Source organism: Rousettus aegyptiacus, unplaced genomic scaffold, assembly GCF_014176215.1.
Source record: "Rousettus aegyptiacus isolate mRouAeg1 unplaced genomic scaffold, mRouAeg1.p scaffold_m13_p_9, whole genome shotgun sequence".
In the NCBI taxonomy this organism is placed as follows: Eukaryota; Metazoa; Chordata; class Mammalia; order Chiroptera; family Pteropodidae; genus Rousettus; species Rousettus aegyptiacus.
The window spans coordinates 7,272,543-7,291,475 of NW_023416312.1; the positions used below are offsets into that span (position 1 = coordinate 7,272,543).

Sequence of the window (18,933 nt, forward strand, 5' to 3'; positions counted from 1 at the left end):
ATTCTGGAAAAATATAGCTCGAATATTTAGAGAGGTATTTGAAGGTGGTGAGGTCACAGGTGATTCCAACTTTTCTTTGTACTTATTTGTTTTGTTCTCACTTTTTTCTCCAAGAGTAAATATTATTTATGTGACTTTGAAGTATCACTTAAAAGCACATCCCATGCCGCTTGCCATCTCAAAAACAGTATATTTTTAAAAGATACAAATGTGAATATAAATAATTTGAGATACTTTGATAAGACTAGGACTATACAATGATAATAAATTACTTTCATTCTAAGAAAAGTTAAATAATAAAGGGGAATTTTGAGGAAAGTACTGACCTTAATTTCAGGATAGTTCAATATACGAAGAAAGAACTTCCAATGATCGAACATTTATCTTTTCTTCTTCCTATAATAACTTATCATAGCAATAACTATAATTTACCTTTTACATTTCTAAAGCATTTTGAGCCATGCCATCTCATTCAATCCTCACAACAGCCATCTCAGAGTATTCCACATAGAAAGGTTGGAAATAGAAAACAGAAAAAAGGAGAGTTTCTCTAATCCTTTATGACACTTGCGGATTTTTTTTTATGTGTGGCAGGAAAAAAGATTCCCAAGATGCCATTCCAAGAATTACGGATGTCCCGCCATTAAAGCACAGCACTCTGGAAGAGATGACAATATGGCTGAACAAACACAGGGTCTCTTTTGACAGTTTTATGTAATTTGTGGTGGCACATAAAGGCGGGAGTTTGCAGCAACTGCAAACTGTTTATGAAAAATCTGCAATCGTCACCATCAAAATTTTGGGCAGGCATTGTTTTGACTGTGTACTGGTAAACTAAAGAGAAGTTTTCTTCCATCTCAAGTCCTATGTTTCCCATCCTCATCTAATTTAAAACTGTATGTTGGTGAGGATACACAAAGCTCAATGAGGAACAATTTTGATTAAATGCACTATGGTGTCAGGATTCTTCTCACATATCCCATTGTCCTGGTTACTTAAAAGAGGAAGACAAAACAGCAAACTGTATTCCTTGGGATTTTTAATGCTCTGAGAAGGAGATATAGTGTGACTCCTGTCTTGAGAAAGGACATATTCAGTCTAACAAGACAGGCCATCTTGCAAGAAATACACATCCTATGACACAAATGACTCATTTGCTGAACACTGACATTTGTCAAATGTGTGTAAACCCAGATGATCCCGGACCTATGCTTAACTTCTTCGCTCACTCATAAAACATGTCCTCCTAATGGGTCTGTCAGCATGTCATCATTTTTAGGGTGACACCTGCTAATTTACTCCTCACCCTTGAAACCACATTTAATGCTACCATTTCAGTTCTGCTAAAAGCTTCAGCAGTTGAGAGAGAAAGGGTCAAGGCCAGCAATCTATTTAGCTGATCGGTTTTCTTATACCAAGATGCGAACTTTTCTTGAGATTCCTAAAGCCACTTCTCTTTGAGGAAACATCTTTGCTTCCTGCGGGGCGGGAAATAAGACAGTCTGAAGACATTTTTCTCATGAATAAATGTTTCAATTAATGAATTAATGGCAGAGAGGCAAGAAGGGAAAATAAACATTAGAACCAACAAAAGAACATGTAATCACAGAATGATTTAGGAAGGAGCTCAGGACTCCCACCTTTTTTCTCCCCATGGTAAAAGCAAGCAGAAAGCTGAGTGGTGCATGGACCCAGAAGAGAAGAGGAAGACAAAATACACTGAATGTGGGAAGAAAGGGAAAGAAAGAAGTAGAACGAGAGGGCTTTGGGCATAAAAAGAACCAACGTTAGCCCTGAGCTGAGCTCCTCATTTCCTCTGTATTGTCATTTCATTTCTGTAGAGGTGACAATGGAATCATGGATGATCCTGACCCTAAGAGATCAGAAACATAGACACCAAAATGCAAGTGTCAGAAACATATGGATGAGGTAATATCGTGGTGATATTGTTTTCCTGGTAAAATAATGATAATATAATTAATTTAGAAAGAAAATCCCACAGGCACTTGCCCTACATATTTATCAACAATGGGTGACTTAATGAGTACACAAGTCACCTTTGGGAGTGGCTGAGCACCACCTACCACAAGCATCTGACTCTCCCGTCACCTCAAAGAAATTCAGACAGTACTGCCCTGCCCAGTTCTCAAGTTCAGGGTCAGGAGATACCTCTGCCCTGGCTCTGCCACTGACTTGCTGTTGCGAACCTTGGGAAAGTTGCTTCCACTTTCTGAGAAAGTTCTGGGCCTGGTTCTCCTTTATAATCCAGACAAAATACCAGTGGTGCCACCTAGCTCCCAGGGCTGATGTGAGGCTGAGCTCGGGAAAGATTTGGGAGGAAAAAGGAATGGTGATGAGGAGTCCTGGGCTCTTGCTGCCAGCAGCACAGAGGGTCCTGCATTGGGAAGCTATGGTCATATAGGGAGATTGGGCCACTATTAAGTCGAACGTTCAACCATTATCTGGGAAAGGAGGGAGAAACACACACTGAGGTAGAGATGCAGGAAGCTGGGGTAGTTAGTACTCAGTCCTAACTCTGCCCTCATAGCAGGGCTAACTCCAAATATTTGGGCTCCCTAGTTTGACACATCCTTAGGCAAAGACAAAACTCCCAGTTTTTTTGTGTGTGGTGGTTACCTTCTACTTCTACCTATATGTGATCTTCTGGGTTCCTCCTTTCTTCAGAGTGCATCTATCAGTTTCCTTCCCTGAACATCAATGCCGGCTTATATTATCTCTTTCCCCTTCTCTCCATCTCTACTGCTCCATGATTTTAGTCAATATTATCTTTCTTTGTGTTGACCTTGATGTTGTCGAATGGGCTTATACCCTTGAAGAAACAGGGGTATTGTGTCTGCTTTAATAAAGGTCAAAGACACAGCTACTCAGGAAATCTTTTTTACTTGAAACACCTGAAGATACATGTTCACAAACAGGTCATGTGGGAAGCCCTTTCTCCTAGATTGAGGGGGCTGGGAGGAAAAGGCCATCGCTCTGAGGCCAGAAAGCTGTTGGCCAAGGGCAGGAACATTGTCCCTCTCCATAGTTGGGCTTGCTCAGCCCCAAGTGGCAGTGGCCAGGGCAAGAAACACCCTTCAATGGTGGCCACTATCACAGCTGAGCCTGGCCTGACCCCACCAGGCTGCTCTCAGCCTTTCTCCAGGGAGTTTCTCTGGTTGGAAACCAGACCCAGAGGCTTCTGAACCCTTTCAGCCACACTCCGAGCACAAATCAGGAAGGCAGGGATGGGGGTGGCAGGAACACAGATGAAGGAGCTATTTTTGAGTGACTGGAAATAAAAGCTAAACACAGGTGTGTTCTGCACAAGTGGAAATGTTCCCAAATCCACAAGAATTCTTTATAAATAAACCAGAAAACAAACCATTTGGGTTGCCACATTTCATCCTAGTTTCCAGGGACACACACAAATAGTTCGGGTCTTTGCGCATTATTTCAGGAACTGCAGAGGGCTTACAGGCACTCCCACTAAAGACGTCTGACTCATTTTCTAGAAAGCTACAGAAAGTGACAATCTAGGGCTAAAAATGAGGGCAAAACGCCTGCCCTGTGACTCCTGCCACTGCACAGAAAAGCAGGGCAAAGGGAAACCACCTTCACTGGCTGAAAAGGAAAACACAGGTGGAATTGGGTAAATCGAGAACCTCTACAGAAAAGGCAATCAAATTAAAGAATAACAATTTGGGTCTTTCATCTCAACTCATACATACAATAACGAAGCATATCCAAGTGCATATTAAGTAAATCATGGTGAAGCCATTCATTTTACACCCAATCATCTAAATGAACTTGTCAAAGACTCCTTAACTCAGAGGAAAATGTAAGAATATTCTACAACATCAGTAGGGTTTGATAGATTCAGACTTAATTGTTTTCACTTTCAACAGGCAAAATATTTATGGCCCATTTTCTCTCCATATTCTTACTGAAATCTCATCCACTGTGAATTCTGAACTATTTTAGGTAGATTTTTCACCACTGTTAATTACTTACTTCTTGTCATGGCATTGCAGCCCTTATAGCAACACTGGGCCCAGACACAAGAGCCCTTCCGTTCCTGCTTACCAGGTTAGAGAAAGTGCAGCTGAAGTCGAAGTGACAATTCCCAGGACTACAGCTACCACTGGTGGACAAGTCCCTGAGAAAGTCACTTTATACATAGCATCTTAGTAAATCCTCATGGCAGCCCTGTGAGGCCAGCTTTATGGCAGAGGGAACTGAGGCTTAGAGGGGTTAGATGACATGCCCAAAGACGCACAGCCAGGAGTGGTGTTGCTGGGATTCAAGCTCTGCTTTCTCTGAGCTGGTAGCCTACATGATTACTTGTCAACTTAACATGCTGCTTCCAACAAACTGGAATGCTAGGTCAAGGATGGCATAAGTACAGGATATCAAGAGACCTGATTTCACAGACCATAGAAAATAATAAAAATGAAATGATGGAGTACACAAAACTTCTTTAAAACGACCGGCTCAAAATGAGCCTGAGCATAAGATGTAGCATGAGTTAAGACTGGCTGTATTATCAGCTATTGAACAAGCAGCTAAGTGGGTAGGCAGAGGGCATATAGGCAGCAGGAAAATGGTCTGGGTCAAATTAGGGAGAACACATAAGTAGGATGGGGACATCATGGGAGACTTTGTATAGAACAAAAATATGGACCAAGGCCAGAAAGCCAGACTGAGACCAGACCGAGGCCAGACCGCTTGGGCCAATGAATGCAGAAGAAAACCAGATTTTACAAAAAACAGAGGGAAAGTTACTTAAGATTTTCTTTGGAGTGGAGGGGTTGCATGAGCAAACTGCTATTATGGGATGATAAAAAGAAGCTAGGGAGCTGGGGATGAAGTGGCCCTCTACCTCTGGCCACCCAGGACTTTCCTCTGAAGCAGGTGCTGTGGAGGGTACTGGGGAGAAAGATGGCTGGGGAGGTGTAGCCTCCATCCTGGGCCTGGCTCTACCATGGACGGGAAGTGGCAAAGACGCAGAAGGGCAGAATCTAGGTTCTGGTGCTCCTCAACGAGGGCGGCACGGGGGGCAAGAGTCAAAATGACATGGGCACGCTAGGCCTGAGGAGCAGGATCACTGTGCAAGCTCGGTCAAGGACCAAGCGCATGGTGAGGATGGCAAGGTCATGCTCTGCAAATGCAGTAGCAAAACTGCAAGCTGCATCACAGTTTCCAAACTGCTTCCTAATACATTAAGCTATGAAACTGGGGAAACCAGGTGCAAGCTTCGGGAAGCTCTTGATAGCAGCCTTCCACACATGCCATTCCTTTCTTTCCCCTCTGTTGGTGGGACCAGGAATGAGTCCCTTTCTGACTAAGCTCTTTAGAAAAAACAGATTCTTTTAACAGACTGGATCTCAGGCCAGGAGGAAGGAATAAAACAATCAAGATGAATATGTTCTCGTCATATATAATCAAGGACCAGAATATGGTATGTGACAGTAAAAATAGATGTATTCACCTAAGGGACTATCCATGGTGGTTTTTTCTTTTCCCAAAACCTTATTGAATATTATTGATACATCTGGTTTTCAATTAAAATGCAGCTGCCCCTCTCTAAACAAAAACAAAAACAAAAATAGGAAAGTAAGTCTCCAGACTATGAAGAATGGCAGCTACTGAATTCTCTGCTTGCTTTCTCATCACAGGGGAAAGTGCTCTCCATGTTTCTCGTAGTAGAAAACCAAGTACCTGCACTGTTTCTCGAAGTATTTGTATTATGCCTTAAAACCACTTAACTTTCCCATTCGAAGTGTTTGGTTAAGGGTCTGATTCAAAATAGAGTGTGCACTGTGCATAAGCAGCAGCCTGAAGGAGGTGCGTCCAAAGGACCAGAGGAAGGAAAGGTGGTAAAGGCAGGGAAGAACTGCTGCCTCTTTGGCAGAAAGGAAGAAGAGGGAAGCGTTCCCCCTCCTCCGATTCCCTTCTGTCATGGAAAACTCTAACGACCAATAGAGACACACTGAAATAAGTTCATGGGAGGATATTTTATAGGTAAAAAGATAGACGAGGTCTTGGGTGATCAGCAAAGCAGAGAATAGTTTGCTATTCCAGAAAGGAGCCCGCCCTTAGCATATCACGTTCATATGGAGTAGGTGAGAAGACCAGCTCTTTCCCTAAGATAATGTGACGTCTGGCAAGCTACTTAATCTCTGGGGTCATTAGTTCCCTGGCATCATTGGCTCAGGCTCTTAAAACACATAACCTCTACAGTCATTTCTTAAGGGTAACTGTCCTTGATTATAAGGGTAAATCAAACCAATTACCTTTTGGATATACTTGGGGGCGGGGGATAGGGGAGCAGGCACTACCAGAGCCCACTCCCTCTCGGTAATGTCAGAGGCAGTGGAACCCAGGGTCTACCTCTCACACTAACCCCCCGCTTTCTCTCCCCTTTCCCTGTACCCTCCATCCTGCCAATGCTTTGCAGCTCTACAGGAGCCCAGGCAGCCACGATGCTTGTGCTAAGGGAATTAAGTGTTCCCTGCCACTCACCTTAATACAAGAATAAAACCACCTTCACATCTTAAAGACAGTTCAGTTTTTCATCATATTTGACCATCGTAAAAATCTAGTATCAAAGAGAAAAGGTCATAATATTCTAGGAATCTCTTAAATAATATATCTTTCAACTATCTGCTTGGTGAGTCCTATTGCATGGAAGTATACATAGTACATGGACCAGGCCCTGTTAAGCCGCATCGCTTCACACCGATTTTATAGCTCTCTATATGATTATAGGGCTCTGCCTGTAATGATAATAAAATCATTCAACCTTCTTAGCCCAAACAAGGCAGGCAAAATTCTCTCAGGCACGCTACCTGTCTTTGATCTGAACAGCAAACATTCTTTAAGCGTTTTCTGCCTGTGAGGCATGACCTGCCTTTCTAAAGCTTCTCTTTGGATACATCACGACCCAGAGCTTTGCAGCCAGAGCTGCTTGTGTAGGGCGCGCTCTGCAGCCAAGGAGGCCACCTTCTAGGTTAGCCCTTCTGGGACAGCCGTTTTCTGCAGGGCAATGCAAATCTGCAGCTGTGGCTCCAAGGCAAACAGAACCTATTTGATTTCCAAATTCATTCATTCACTTGGATACATCTGGCTTAGCCTGATCAAGAGGAAAGACATAAGAGTCTTCCAAAGGAGTCTAGGACCATAAAAACCTAGAGTTTCAAGGAGTAAAACAAAGCTTGTCCCATCCAGTCAATTCCCTAAACTGGTTCACAGTTTAGAAGGCAGGAGGGAACTTTTGTTTACCTTATTGATGAGAGTGACTATATCTCCTTCTTTGATTGTCAATTCATCATCATTCTGTGCCTCGTATGGAAATATTACTTTGCAGTAATCCTTGGCTGTAAGAAGAAGAAAAAACACAACTTTTAAAATGCTTTATCTAATGAGTTGGCCCAAGAGAATATGTTCTCGATCACATTAACTTCAGGGAAAAGTACATTTAATGGATAAGATATAACTACTGATAAAGGAAGGGTCACCCTCAGAAAATTACCTAAGATTGCTCATTTGGGGCTCATGCATAATTATTTTCTTCATTTCTTTCCCTCACAAATAATCTGACATCATGAAATGCCATTGATTGTTTTTCTTCTCTCAGGCAGAAAAGCAAAAAGGTTTCTTTGGCCTTAGGAAAAGAGATGTGTATATTTTATATACTCTTCAGGTGCATGCATAAGCAGACATAATTTAAAAGAGCAAAAAGCTTAAATTTTGCTCTGTCTTCTTCTGCATATCACTAAATCAGAAACAGGGTACTTATGTATGTTACGAAGCCAACATAGTACTCAAAACAATGAAAAAGACTCATTATGTTACATCTTAAGAGACAGATGTTCATATATATTTATATATGAACACATGTCAATCACAAATAGCCAACAAATACTAACCAAATGTTCTTTACATACATGTGTGTGTCTGGGGGTGGTGAACTTGTACAAATATGTGCCATGGCCTCTCTCTGGGAACCTGACTGTTCATAGACAGGGCTGTTCATCGGTGAGGATACGCACCAGCCCTTGCCAAACAGGGGAAAACACTAAGGCCATGAAAAATCATATTATATGTTCTGAATTATGTGCTTTTGAAAGTCTATCTGATATGAAATCTCCATTTACACAAAAGCACTAGTTTAGAAGACAGTGAAAACATCTGTAAGGTATTTGGGAAATCAAGACTTAGAAAACTGGAGTTGATAACTCAGAAAAGAAGGTAGAAAGAAAAATTCAAGAGAATTTGTGTCTACTGGGACAGGCGTTTATTATTCTGCATCAAAGTCAACAGTCCTAATGGCTTTAAATGACCTTAGATATTTCCCAAGGACTAGGCCAGTTCCTGCAGACAGATCATAACCTAGAGCTAGCTATACACATAAGTATCAATGATATTGTCCCTAGTACCATTTATATCACTGAAATGTGTTTTTTTTTTTTGCGGTTAATATCACATCAATCAAGGAGAGTGATATATAAAATAAAGGCAATAAAAATTCTGTAATACAGACACACTGTGGTCTAGGGTTGGTCTAGATAAAACAGAGAGAAGAGAAGGGAGAAGAGAGTAAGATAAGGACTCACTTTGTTCCTACGCAGATATTTTTGCTTTCTGTCCAGTGGTTCCAAGATACCTGTCACATCCCCTCTCCTAGCATTGGAAACCTTCCGTCTTAGGTACTCTGGGCTCCTGATGTCTTTTGCTCATTAACTCATGCTGAGGGGCACTAGTTCTGAATCCCATCAATAGCAATTTGCCTTAAGGTTCCAAGTCTAGATAGTTACAATGTTCCATTTCTCTTTAATTAGTAATAGCAAACCCCAAAATTCTAAATTGGCCAAATGTTCTAAAAGGAAGGAAAAAGTTAAGCATCTTTAAATTGGATAATGACAGCTCCTTACCAATTTTCTACTGACTATCTAGAGAAATATGACTACCCAACCTCAAAACTTACAACAAAACTGAAACGAATATACTAGTATTGAAGAACTGCCCTGCAGACTTCCAGGTTTGAGAATAATTCATTGGATCAAAATTATGGAGACAGCTTAAGAAGGAGACACCCATGGTCAATGAAGAAAAGGAAGAAGTCATGTTTCTACTTCTTTCCATAAAAAAAAAATTTAACTAACTGTTAACTTCCCAGCAGTCATTCCCCATCTCCTTCCCAGTTCATAGAATCCTAATGTGTTCAGTCATTATACTGAGGAATAGGGAACTCTGCCACAGCCCTAGGGATGAGGAAAATATGTCTAGGCAAATAATATTAATCTTACTCCTCTTTGTGATTGGTTTAAAGGTGAGCATGTAATATATTCCCAGCCAATGAAATGTGAGAGGAAATCTGCTGGCAGGGGAGAAGCTGTTAGATTTCGTTCCCTAATTTATTAAAGAGAGAAGAGTAAAATAGTTGCCCCTACCTTTCTGCTTTTAACACTGTTTCATCTTTATTGGAAGAGAGGGTAATATTTGGCCCTGTTGCAGTTATATTTCAATCCTGAGAGCAAAACCAAGAAAATCACAGAGGAGGTGACCCTGAACCCTGACACTGTTGAGATGTCTGTCAAATTAACCCACTTCAGATGCCTCTGGATCTCTTATTACCTGACTTAATAAAACTCTATTGCTTACCACCACTTTGTGGCTAGGTAGGTATTTATCACTCAAAGCAGAAGGTATCCTGAGATGAAGGAATTCGGTAGAACAAAGAGGACACTTCCAATTATCTCCTCTGAAACACTTGACTCGAATCTGATTCCCCCCCCCCAAAAGCCTCTTCCTATGCATCTCTGTCATTCCCTCCCACCCCACCCCAACTTTTCCCTTGCTACCTCAGGACGTGGTCTGCAGGAGGGGGTCAACAAATGACTGTGGAATTGAATTGTAACCAACATAATGAGAAAACATTTACAAGAAAGTATTGGCGTGCCTTTAAAATGTTTGCACGGCCATTTTGTTTTATGCCCACAATTTATTTCCCTATAAGCTAAGGAGGGCCAGTAATTCCCTGTCAAAAAACACAGTTTTAATGACATATAATTTATAAACCATAAAATTCACCCATTTTAATTGTACAGTTCGAAGAGTTTTAATAAATTTATACAGTTCTATAAGCTAGTTTTAGAACACTGTGAGGCATTAGACACAGAATTATCCAGAAAGAACCAATTTTAGATATAGGAGGAGATACTGGCACCAGTGGTTACTGTCAACCACCACACTCCATGAAGCAGATTCCTGCATATCTTGTCCTTCTTTGCATCCCTAGAACCTGACACAGCTCACACTTGATGTTTCCTGATACCCTAGTGACACCAATAAAGCGGAGAAAAATTTGAGGGACAGCAAAGTAAGAGGACAGAATTTGGGGCAAAGAGTCAAGACAATCAAGACTGGGTCCGATCCCAGTTGGTCTGTCCCGAGGCAATCATGTAGCAGCTCTGTACAACAACTTCCTCAGGTGAAAAATGAGAGGCTAGCCAAGGAGGGGTAAGAGGAGAGTGGTTAAATTCAGTAGAACACTTTCTGGAAATTTAAACGTATTCCAAAATTCCAATATAAAACAACTAAAAACAGAGTTGCTCTTTAATTAGACAGTGGGGCTGACCCATCTCCCACCCAGTTCCCCAAAAACATCTCAATGAAACTCTGGAGGTTCCAAGGAGCATACTAGGCTAGACCTAAGTCATTGTCAGCTCTGATACTACGTAGCTCGAGTTAAGGCACTGTAACTTGCTCCTGACCAAATATGGCAACCATTAGCCTCACATTTTCCGTTATTATGATATATTTGAAAATAAGAATTTGTTTTTACTTCTGGGACATTTGGGCCCTATTTCAGTAGTATTTGAAAATAGAAGCATTATGTTGGTTTGGATGTACCAATGGTTTTAAGATACTCAAAAATAAACATATATAAAAAATGTATAAACTCTGAGACCATGATTTTAAGATTATAGTATATGGGACAAAGATATTCCCTACTTTAATTCAAACATTTATTGAGTCACCACCATGAAAACGATATTGTCAGTTCTTGGAGCTGTGAGACTCGAGTCAGTCCACTCTCACATGGTAGTGACAACCTAATGTCTGGAGAAAGAAAGGGGGGAAAGAATGACAGTAAGAAAAAACAAACATGAATAAGCATAAACTCACTATGATGTGATACTGTTATAGTGTTTCAGAGAAAGGCAAGATTCCATTCAGGAGAGAGTTCACAAAAGAGGAGGCATTTGATGCATATTGAAAGAAGAGTAAAATTCCAAATCTTTTTTGACATGGGAAGATGATAAATTTTAAATGAGTAGCAGACAGAGATGGAGAGGAAGAGAATGGAATTAACTTTTGGAGGTAGGCATTTTCCATCTATTCATCATTTAGATGGATTTAATTAGTCCAAGATAAAATAGGAATGAATACACACATGCACATAAATAAAGGCACAATTTATCTAGCGATTGAGATATTTTGTCTCTATTTTTCTTTTGAAAGATTTAAAAAATACTAATGAATTAGCACAAAACTTAATCCCTAAGTTAGTTCCTAAACTTTTTTTTTTTGCTTTAGAGTCCTTTAAGAATCTGATCAAAAACAATCACTCTCTCTTTACAAAAAAAAAAAGGAAAAAAACATAGACACATTCAAAGGTACAGAGAAAACATGTACAATATGAGAAAGTTCGAGGATCCTGAAACCTTTGCCTAGTTCCAGATCGAGCTCCCCTGTACTGATTAGTAACTGGTGTTCCAACATTAAGTAACTTTTTCTATTAAAACCACCAAGTAGTCCAGTCATGATTCACTCCCCCTTCAAAAAAACACATTTCAATCTCTAAACTTCTAGAAATTTACGAGATTAAAAACAAATTTTTTAAGGAATTGAACTCATGTGCCCACATCCCATGACTCCCTTCAGCTGGTTTTATAATCTATTCATATAAAAAACAAAATAAACCAACTTTAAAAAAATACTCAGAGCTTAAAAAAAGGAAAACAAACAGAATAAACATTGGCAAGCAGAACATACACATACACACAATGAGGAAATAACATTAAATCCAGGATGATTCTCTAGGCTTAATCTTAAGACACAGTGATCAAAACCCATGTGTCGCAGAGTCTGATAGGAAGCCTTCCGGAACTTTTAGCAGAGGTGGAAAGTACCAGGTCATGCCTAGAACTCTTTTCCTTTGGGATAACAGAACAAAACTATCAAGCTCAATGCCGTCTACTTTCACCAGCATCACAATCTGAGATTCTTTCATTAAACTGACAAATATTACCTGAGACATTACTGATTCATAAGCCCTTATCCAGAAGTCTTGGGCACAGAATTTTTCGGATTTTAGAAAGGAAATATTTGGCATATACTATATAACAACCTCAGCTGGAGTCTGGAGCTGTACCCAACCATCAAATACATTAAAATTCTGCAGCAAACGGATAATTCATAAACCTAAGTGAAATAAATAAAGGATATACACAGATACATGTTGGTCCAGGACAAGTTTTATCACCCAAATGATAAAACCTTTTAGTTTTCCGGGTTTTTGTGTTTTGGAATTATGATAAGGGTATGAACTTCTATCATGTTCTAGAGAAGAAATTAAGTTAAATAAAACTAATATCTTGTTCTCAAGGAGCTTATAATCAAGGAGAAGAGATAAGGTATGTATACACAGAGACCTTGACAAGGCAACAGTAAGGAAAGAATGGGAGCAACATGTTCAGCTTGAAGCATCAGAGTATCAGAAATGAGGACATTATTTCCCAAGGTAGAGATTAGGAGCCCCTTCTTGGAATAACAAAGTAGCACTGGACTCTGTAATGATGTTCTAAAACTTTAACTAGAGGAGTAGGAGTAGGGGTTCCCAACCAACCCTGATGACAAGAATGATGTTCCTTCTATGCCATCCCAGACCCCTTCCCGGGGGATCCCAATCAACAGGTCTGAGGTAGGAGCAAGAATCCACAAGCACCCCGGTGATTCTCCTTGACACTGAAGCTTGAGACTACTGAATGGGCATCGGCGCCAGCTGGAGGACTTGTAAAAGCAGAATCCCCAAGGTTTCTGATTCCATAGGGCTAGGGCAGAGCCTGGGGATTTGTATCTCTGAACAAGTTCCCAGGTGATGCTGCTTCTGCTGGTCCAGGCACCACACTGTGAGAGCCATTGATCTAGCCACAGGTATTAGCAAAGATTTAATTCTAGAAAGGAACAAAACAACTGTGGGGACCCAGAGCATGGACCAGTGTGGTGGTGGTATCTGGCTGCGGTGTTCTATGATAGATTTAGATGGTAAGCTTAGTCCTGGGTCAGAGTCTGAGGATCCAGGGTTAATGGGGAGGAGTGGATAAGAAGTAGGTTTGCCATTCATTGAAGAAATAGGAACTGAGTGTCCACCATGTGCCCAGCAGCAATGCCCTCATGGAGCTTAGTACAGTCTATACTAGTGGTTTGCAACTGGGGTGAGTTTGCTTCTCAGGGAACACTGGCAATGCCTGGAGACATGTGTGATTGTCACTGGCGGGAAGAAGGTGGTATTATTGGCGTCAAGCGGGTGGAGGCCAGTGATGTTGTTAAACATCGTACAATGGACACAGGACAACTCTGCAAGAAAGAGTGACCTGGTCCAAATGCTAAAAGGGTTGAGATGAAAAAACTCTGGTCTACAGATAATTCAGACAGGAAAGTGAAACACAGTGTGTACATCTCTATGTTGTCAACTCCAGCCCAACTCCAGTCTTCCTTCATGAAAAAGCTGATTGTGACTCAAATCACAATGATCTCCTCTGGTCTTAGATGCTGCTGGGAATTTGACTTTCAAATTATTCCACACTATGCATTATAACACCTTTTATTCTCTCACTTTAAAAAAGAAAAATGTTTTTTAAAGAAGAGAAAAATCTGACAAGCAAAGCCTTTCTTTTCTCTAGTATGGAGCAGATCATGGTTCCTCTTAATGGCACTTTCTCTTGCTCAGATGAAGAGACGCTCCGAGACTTTGGGAGAAAGGAAATCCAAGAGGATAACACAAAGGGAGTTAGCTTTCTTTCTCCAAGAGGACTGTATTCAAATCCAGGTCTTCAGCAGCATGGGCAGGCTGGGAACCCTTGCAGTAAAACCCCCATTCTGATTCCTGACAGCGAGGGCTGTGTTGGTGACACTTGATGAAAGGTGCCTCCTAGGGAGAGGGGGGACCGCTGAGACACTGAGCCTGGGGACTTTAGTACCCATCGGGTGTCGGAGGCACTAAAGCACTGGGTAGGAAACTCGTTTCAAACTGGATATGCCCAAATTCCCAGGCCCAAGAATGAGTGAGCTTTGGGGAAGATACGTGAGCGAGAACATCTGTCCTGGAAAATGAGGATAAAAGTGCTCCCAGGTAAGGCTGGGGGGAAAACTGACACAAGGGAGCTGGCCCTTTCATCTCCTATTTAAACATATGGTGAGAAAGCAAAAAATTGCTCAGACTGAGAAAATAAAAATCTGCCCAGCTATTTGTCGGGCTGGGGTAACAAACACAGATCCAGCCAGCTGCACAGTGACCGGGAAATAGTATTTCTCCCAAGTATGTGCTGCAGCTGGAAAGGGTCCTAGCGACCCCTTCTCTGAGTAACTACTGTTTCCTTATTCCCTGAGAAAGTTTGTCCTTTAAAACCAAACTATCAGAAACTGCTTTTTCATATCACATCAGTAAGAATGGAATGTTCTATCCTTGGCTGAAAGAACTGCTACTTTGACACAGAAAAGCAGCAAATACTGCTTAGTTTAAATTTTGCTACATTCCCCGTCCCTTCCAAATCTGTAACTATTCTTATTTTTCTTTTGTGTGGTGCGATACCCCACAGGTCCTCCTCTGCGATGTCCTTGGTGCAATGAGCCAGTAAACCTGACCTTTTCAGACAGGCCTGGCTTGTCCTGGTACTCTCAGGCTGATTGGGCTAAAGAAGAGCTGGAAGAATAATGGATCTGTCAAGTCCCACTGGCAACCACTGCTAACCCCTCAGAAACCCCAAGTAAGTTCAAAGGTTTTATGTGAATAAGTATGTCCTTTCCTCATGGTGACTGTGAACTTAAGAAAAGGGACCCACAGTTACTATTTCACTTTTTAAAAGACTGTCCAATATAGAGCCTGGTAAACTGTAAATCATTTATAATTTTCCATCTGATCGACCACCATTTGTTATGTGCCCGCTGAGTTCATGGTACTCTTCTGGGCTGTAAGGTGGAGATATCGAGTAGGAGACACAGTCCCCACCTTGAGGAACCAATGACAGCAACAAGGTACCATGTGTCACCATCATAGGGGACAATTCCTAAGAAGCAAGTCAATGAACAAAGTGATCAGAAAGGTGATGCAAAAGTACCCAATGATGAAGTGAGGGGAGGTTTGGCGGGAAGGTTAAGCCTTTGCCCCACAGTCAGTATTTATTCTGAAGCCTGATCTGCCTTTGTACAAATTCTGTCAAGGGTGATTTTCTTCCTAACCCAGCTGCTCAACTGGTTTTCTGAATACCTAAGACTGAACTGTTTGTTCACAAAGATACTAAATAGTCTTTTTTTCCTGGGCTATTTTCTTTTTAGCCCACAGAGGCCACAAATCTGCATCACTTGTAGTAAGGAAGAGGGAAGCTCCAGATGTGCTAAGCTGGAGGAACCTCAGGGCATTCATTTATGAATATTTAGATACTTTTCCTCTTGTTATGAAAATTATGGCAATCTGTTCCCCAGCATATGTTTCAGATAAATTTCAATATCATAAAAGCTTTATTGGGGAAGGGGAGATGATGTTAGCTGTTCAAATAAATCCTGATAGCTGAGCTTTACTTTCACTCAGAAAATGCCAATTCACACGAACATTTTTTGAATCATCATAACTCTTAAGCCTGATATGAGTTTGTAGTTTAGCATGCTAAGGAGACAGCTAGCTGTGCAGGAGGGACCTTCTTTCCCCTGTGCTGCCAGGCGATTTTTGACATAGGTTTGTCTTCAAACCAGAAGGCGGGAGAATGTATCGCTCCCAAGCTCAGGGTCATTTCTAGTAGTTGGTCTGCACCCTGTGTCCTTCCACCTGAATATGGGTATTGCGTCAAAATCTGGAAGCAGCAAAATGTTCTAAATGGAGAACACTTGTTAGTGGAATAGGGTGCTTCATGGAAATTATAGAAAAATTACCCCATAATTCGCTTTTTATAATGAAAGCCAGAGAGTATGTGAGGGGTGAGATTAAATTGCAGAAATTCTTGCTCTGGGTCCATGACAAATGTCTGCCGGTAAACATCCTTCAAGGCTTCACTGACAGTGATAATTCTACCTGACTCACTACCACTTACATGCATATTTACACCTGTTGTAAATTTGCCCAATGGCATCCATCATCTGATGTTTCGACCAAATCATTCGCAGCTTCCTTTTGTCTCTCCCGTCCAGCTGCTCAATTTTTTAAATGGAAAAACCTTTCATTCTGAATCTTAAACTTTTGGAATTGGATCAGAGGATGAGGATGCTGGGAGAAACCTCAGGGGTTCTTCTCTAGTACAATCCTCTGACTTTACAAACAATACAGACAATGAGATAAAATGATGTGCCCAAGGTCATACACCTAACTGATAACAGAGCTGGTCCTAAAATCTGAGCTTTCTGACTTTGGGGCAAAGCACTCAGCCTTCGTAAAAACACTCTTCATTAACAACATCCCTCCCCCGCCCCCCCCCCCGCAACCGTGATGCTTCCAAAGAGTCAGGTGGATGGACACAGTTAGGAGATATTTGTAGGACTGAGCAAGCCATGGGCTAGAACAGCGGTCCCCAGACTTTTTGGCACCAGGGACCAGAGCTCCTATGAGAATCTAATGCCTGAGGATCTGAGGTGGAGCTGAGGAAGTGATGCCAGCGCTGGGGAGCGGCTGTAAATACAGACGAAGCTTCACTCACTTGCCTGCCGCTCACCTCCTGCTGTGCGGCCTGGTTCCTAACAGGACATGGACTGGTATCGGTCCACGGCCTGGGGGTTGGGGACTCCTGGGCTAGAGTCATCATCCTCTCACATGCTTAAGGGAGCTGAGCATTTGAAACTGTTAATGATCAGGTCCAGGAACCCCATTTTAGATCCCAGGATAACTCTTAACCTATACCATCCAATATGGTGGCCACAAGGCATATGTGGCTATTGAGCACCTGAAATGTGGCTACTCCAAATTGAGTTGTGCTGTACATATAAAACACACACCAGATTGTGAAGACTCTTATGAAAAAAATAATCAAAATACCTCATTTAATAATTTTAATATGTGCTACATGTTGAAATGAATAACATTTTGGATATGCTGAGATAAATTATATTTAAGTTCACCTCTTTCTTTTTTCTTTTTAAAAATGTAGCTACTAGAAAATGTAAAATCATATGTGTGGCTTACATATTTGTATTGGCCAGCACTGCTCCCAAACACGGCTAAACCCCCTCCCACCTAATCCTTCCAAAAAGCCTCCAGTCTTCTGCCTATAGACATAACAGAGGGCAAAATGAAAGCATTAAGGACCTGCTCTTATCCAGTTCTTGAGACCTAAGGTTTAGTCACTTAAGCATGCCTTGAAGACTGTCCTGTTCTGTACCACAGCCTTACAAGTGACACTCAGCTCCCTCCTGCTCAGCCTCCCTTAAAGGTAACCTACACATCACCCAAGGTCCTATTTGTCCTGGACAGAGTTGATCAATCTATAGAAAGCTATATTTCACTTCTATTAAAATTCTTTTCCATTAAAAAATTTCTCTGCTTCTCCAATTATTATTTCTGCAAACACGAGTCAGGCTGGTTGAAGGCCACTGGTTGTCACAGGTTACGAGGATAGCCTGGCCTAGGAACCACGTTCCAATTACCTTTGAGGTCTGCTGCATCTTCGCCTTTTCCTTCTCCTGCCTACTGCTCACGCTAGCTTCCCAGGCAACTTTCCTAATAACATTGTCCATAAACTCGTTGATAGCCATGGCTACAGAATGAGCATTTGAACAGAAGGAAGGATGGGCTACTGTTCAACAAGAGAAATATTTCCAGAAATAGTTTAACTATCAATTCCTGAAACAAAAACTTTTTTTCAGGACTCTTAAAGAATCTTAAAGATTTTAGTGCTTAAAGGTAGGTTTAGCATCATAAGCCTATAACCTGCATGAATAAATGCAGGGCCGGTTTCTCCTTAGGGACATTTGTAGACTCTCGAAGTGTGGGCCCTAGACCAGGAAGTGGTACCATGTGGGGATTTTAGAAAAGCAAATTTTCAGGCCACCCCAGATCTACTGACTCAGAAGTTCTGGAGGTGGGGTCTAGCAATCTGGGGAGTGGGGCTCCAATCTCCAAGTGATTCTGGGGCACACTTAAATTTGAGAACGATTACATTAGAACACTATACTATTATCTGGAGTCTGATTGTACCATTAACAGATGGAAGGCATGTAAATTCATTTGAACTTTAAACATTAAGACTGGGCTCTAGCATCTGTATTCAAATTATCCATAAATTTATCTAAACCACCATTTTTGGCTTAGCAAGTTCCATGAATTCACTTTCTTGTGTCTAAGGCAGTATTCCTTATTTGCTCTCAACTCTACCTGTTTTGCACTGCAAAAGGTGTTCCTGGTATATTATTCTACAATTAAAATAATAAATCTAGGCTTGCTTTTACATTAATCATAATTATACACATATGACATATCTTGACTCAGTCTTTGGCTTTCCAAACTGGATTAGTAGTCTGTCCACATTATCCTCATAAGGAAACTTGAGGCTAAAAAAAAAAATCCCTAAAAGGAATTGAAATACTTGTTTCTGAAAAAAAACACACACTAGAGTGCATTCAGAACACCGTAGTTATGGGAGGAAAGGCTAAAGGAAATGGAGAGTT

The 18,933-nt window shown here is 41.3% G+C and overlaps 1 protein-coding gene across 4 annotated transcripts in view; it reads right to left on the reverse strand.

Annotated features, from left to right (window-relative positions):
- SH3KBP1 (SH3 domain containing kinase binding protein 1) overlaps positions 1 to 18,933 on the reverse strand; it is a 311,738-nt gene that overhangs the window by 80,053 nt on the left and 212,752 nt on the right. For all 4 annotated transcript variants that reach the window (XM_036227145.1, XM_036227141.1, XM_036227142.1 and 1 more), the window contains one exon: positions 7,282 to 7,376. In XM_036227145.1, the coding sequence (XP_036083038.1) occupies positions 7,282 to 7,376 (95 nt within the window). The remainder of the gene's footprint in view (positions 1 to 7,281; positions 7,377 to 18,933) is intronic.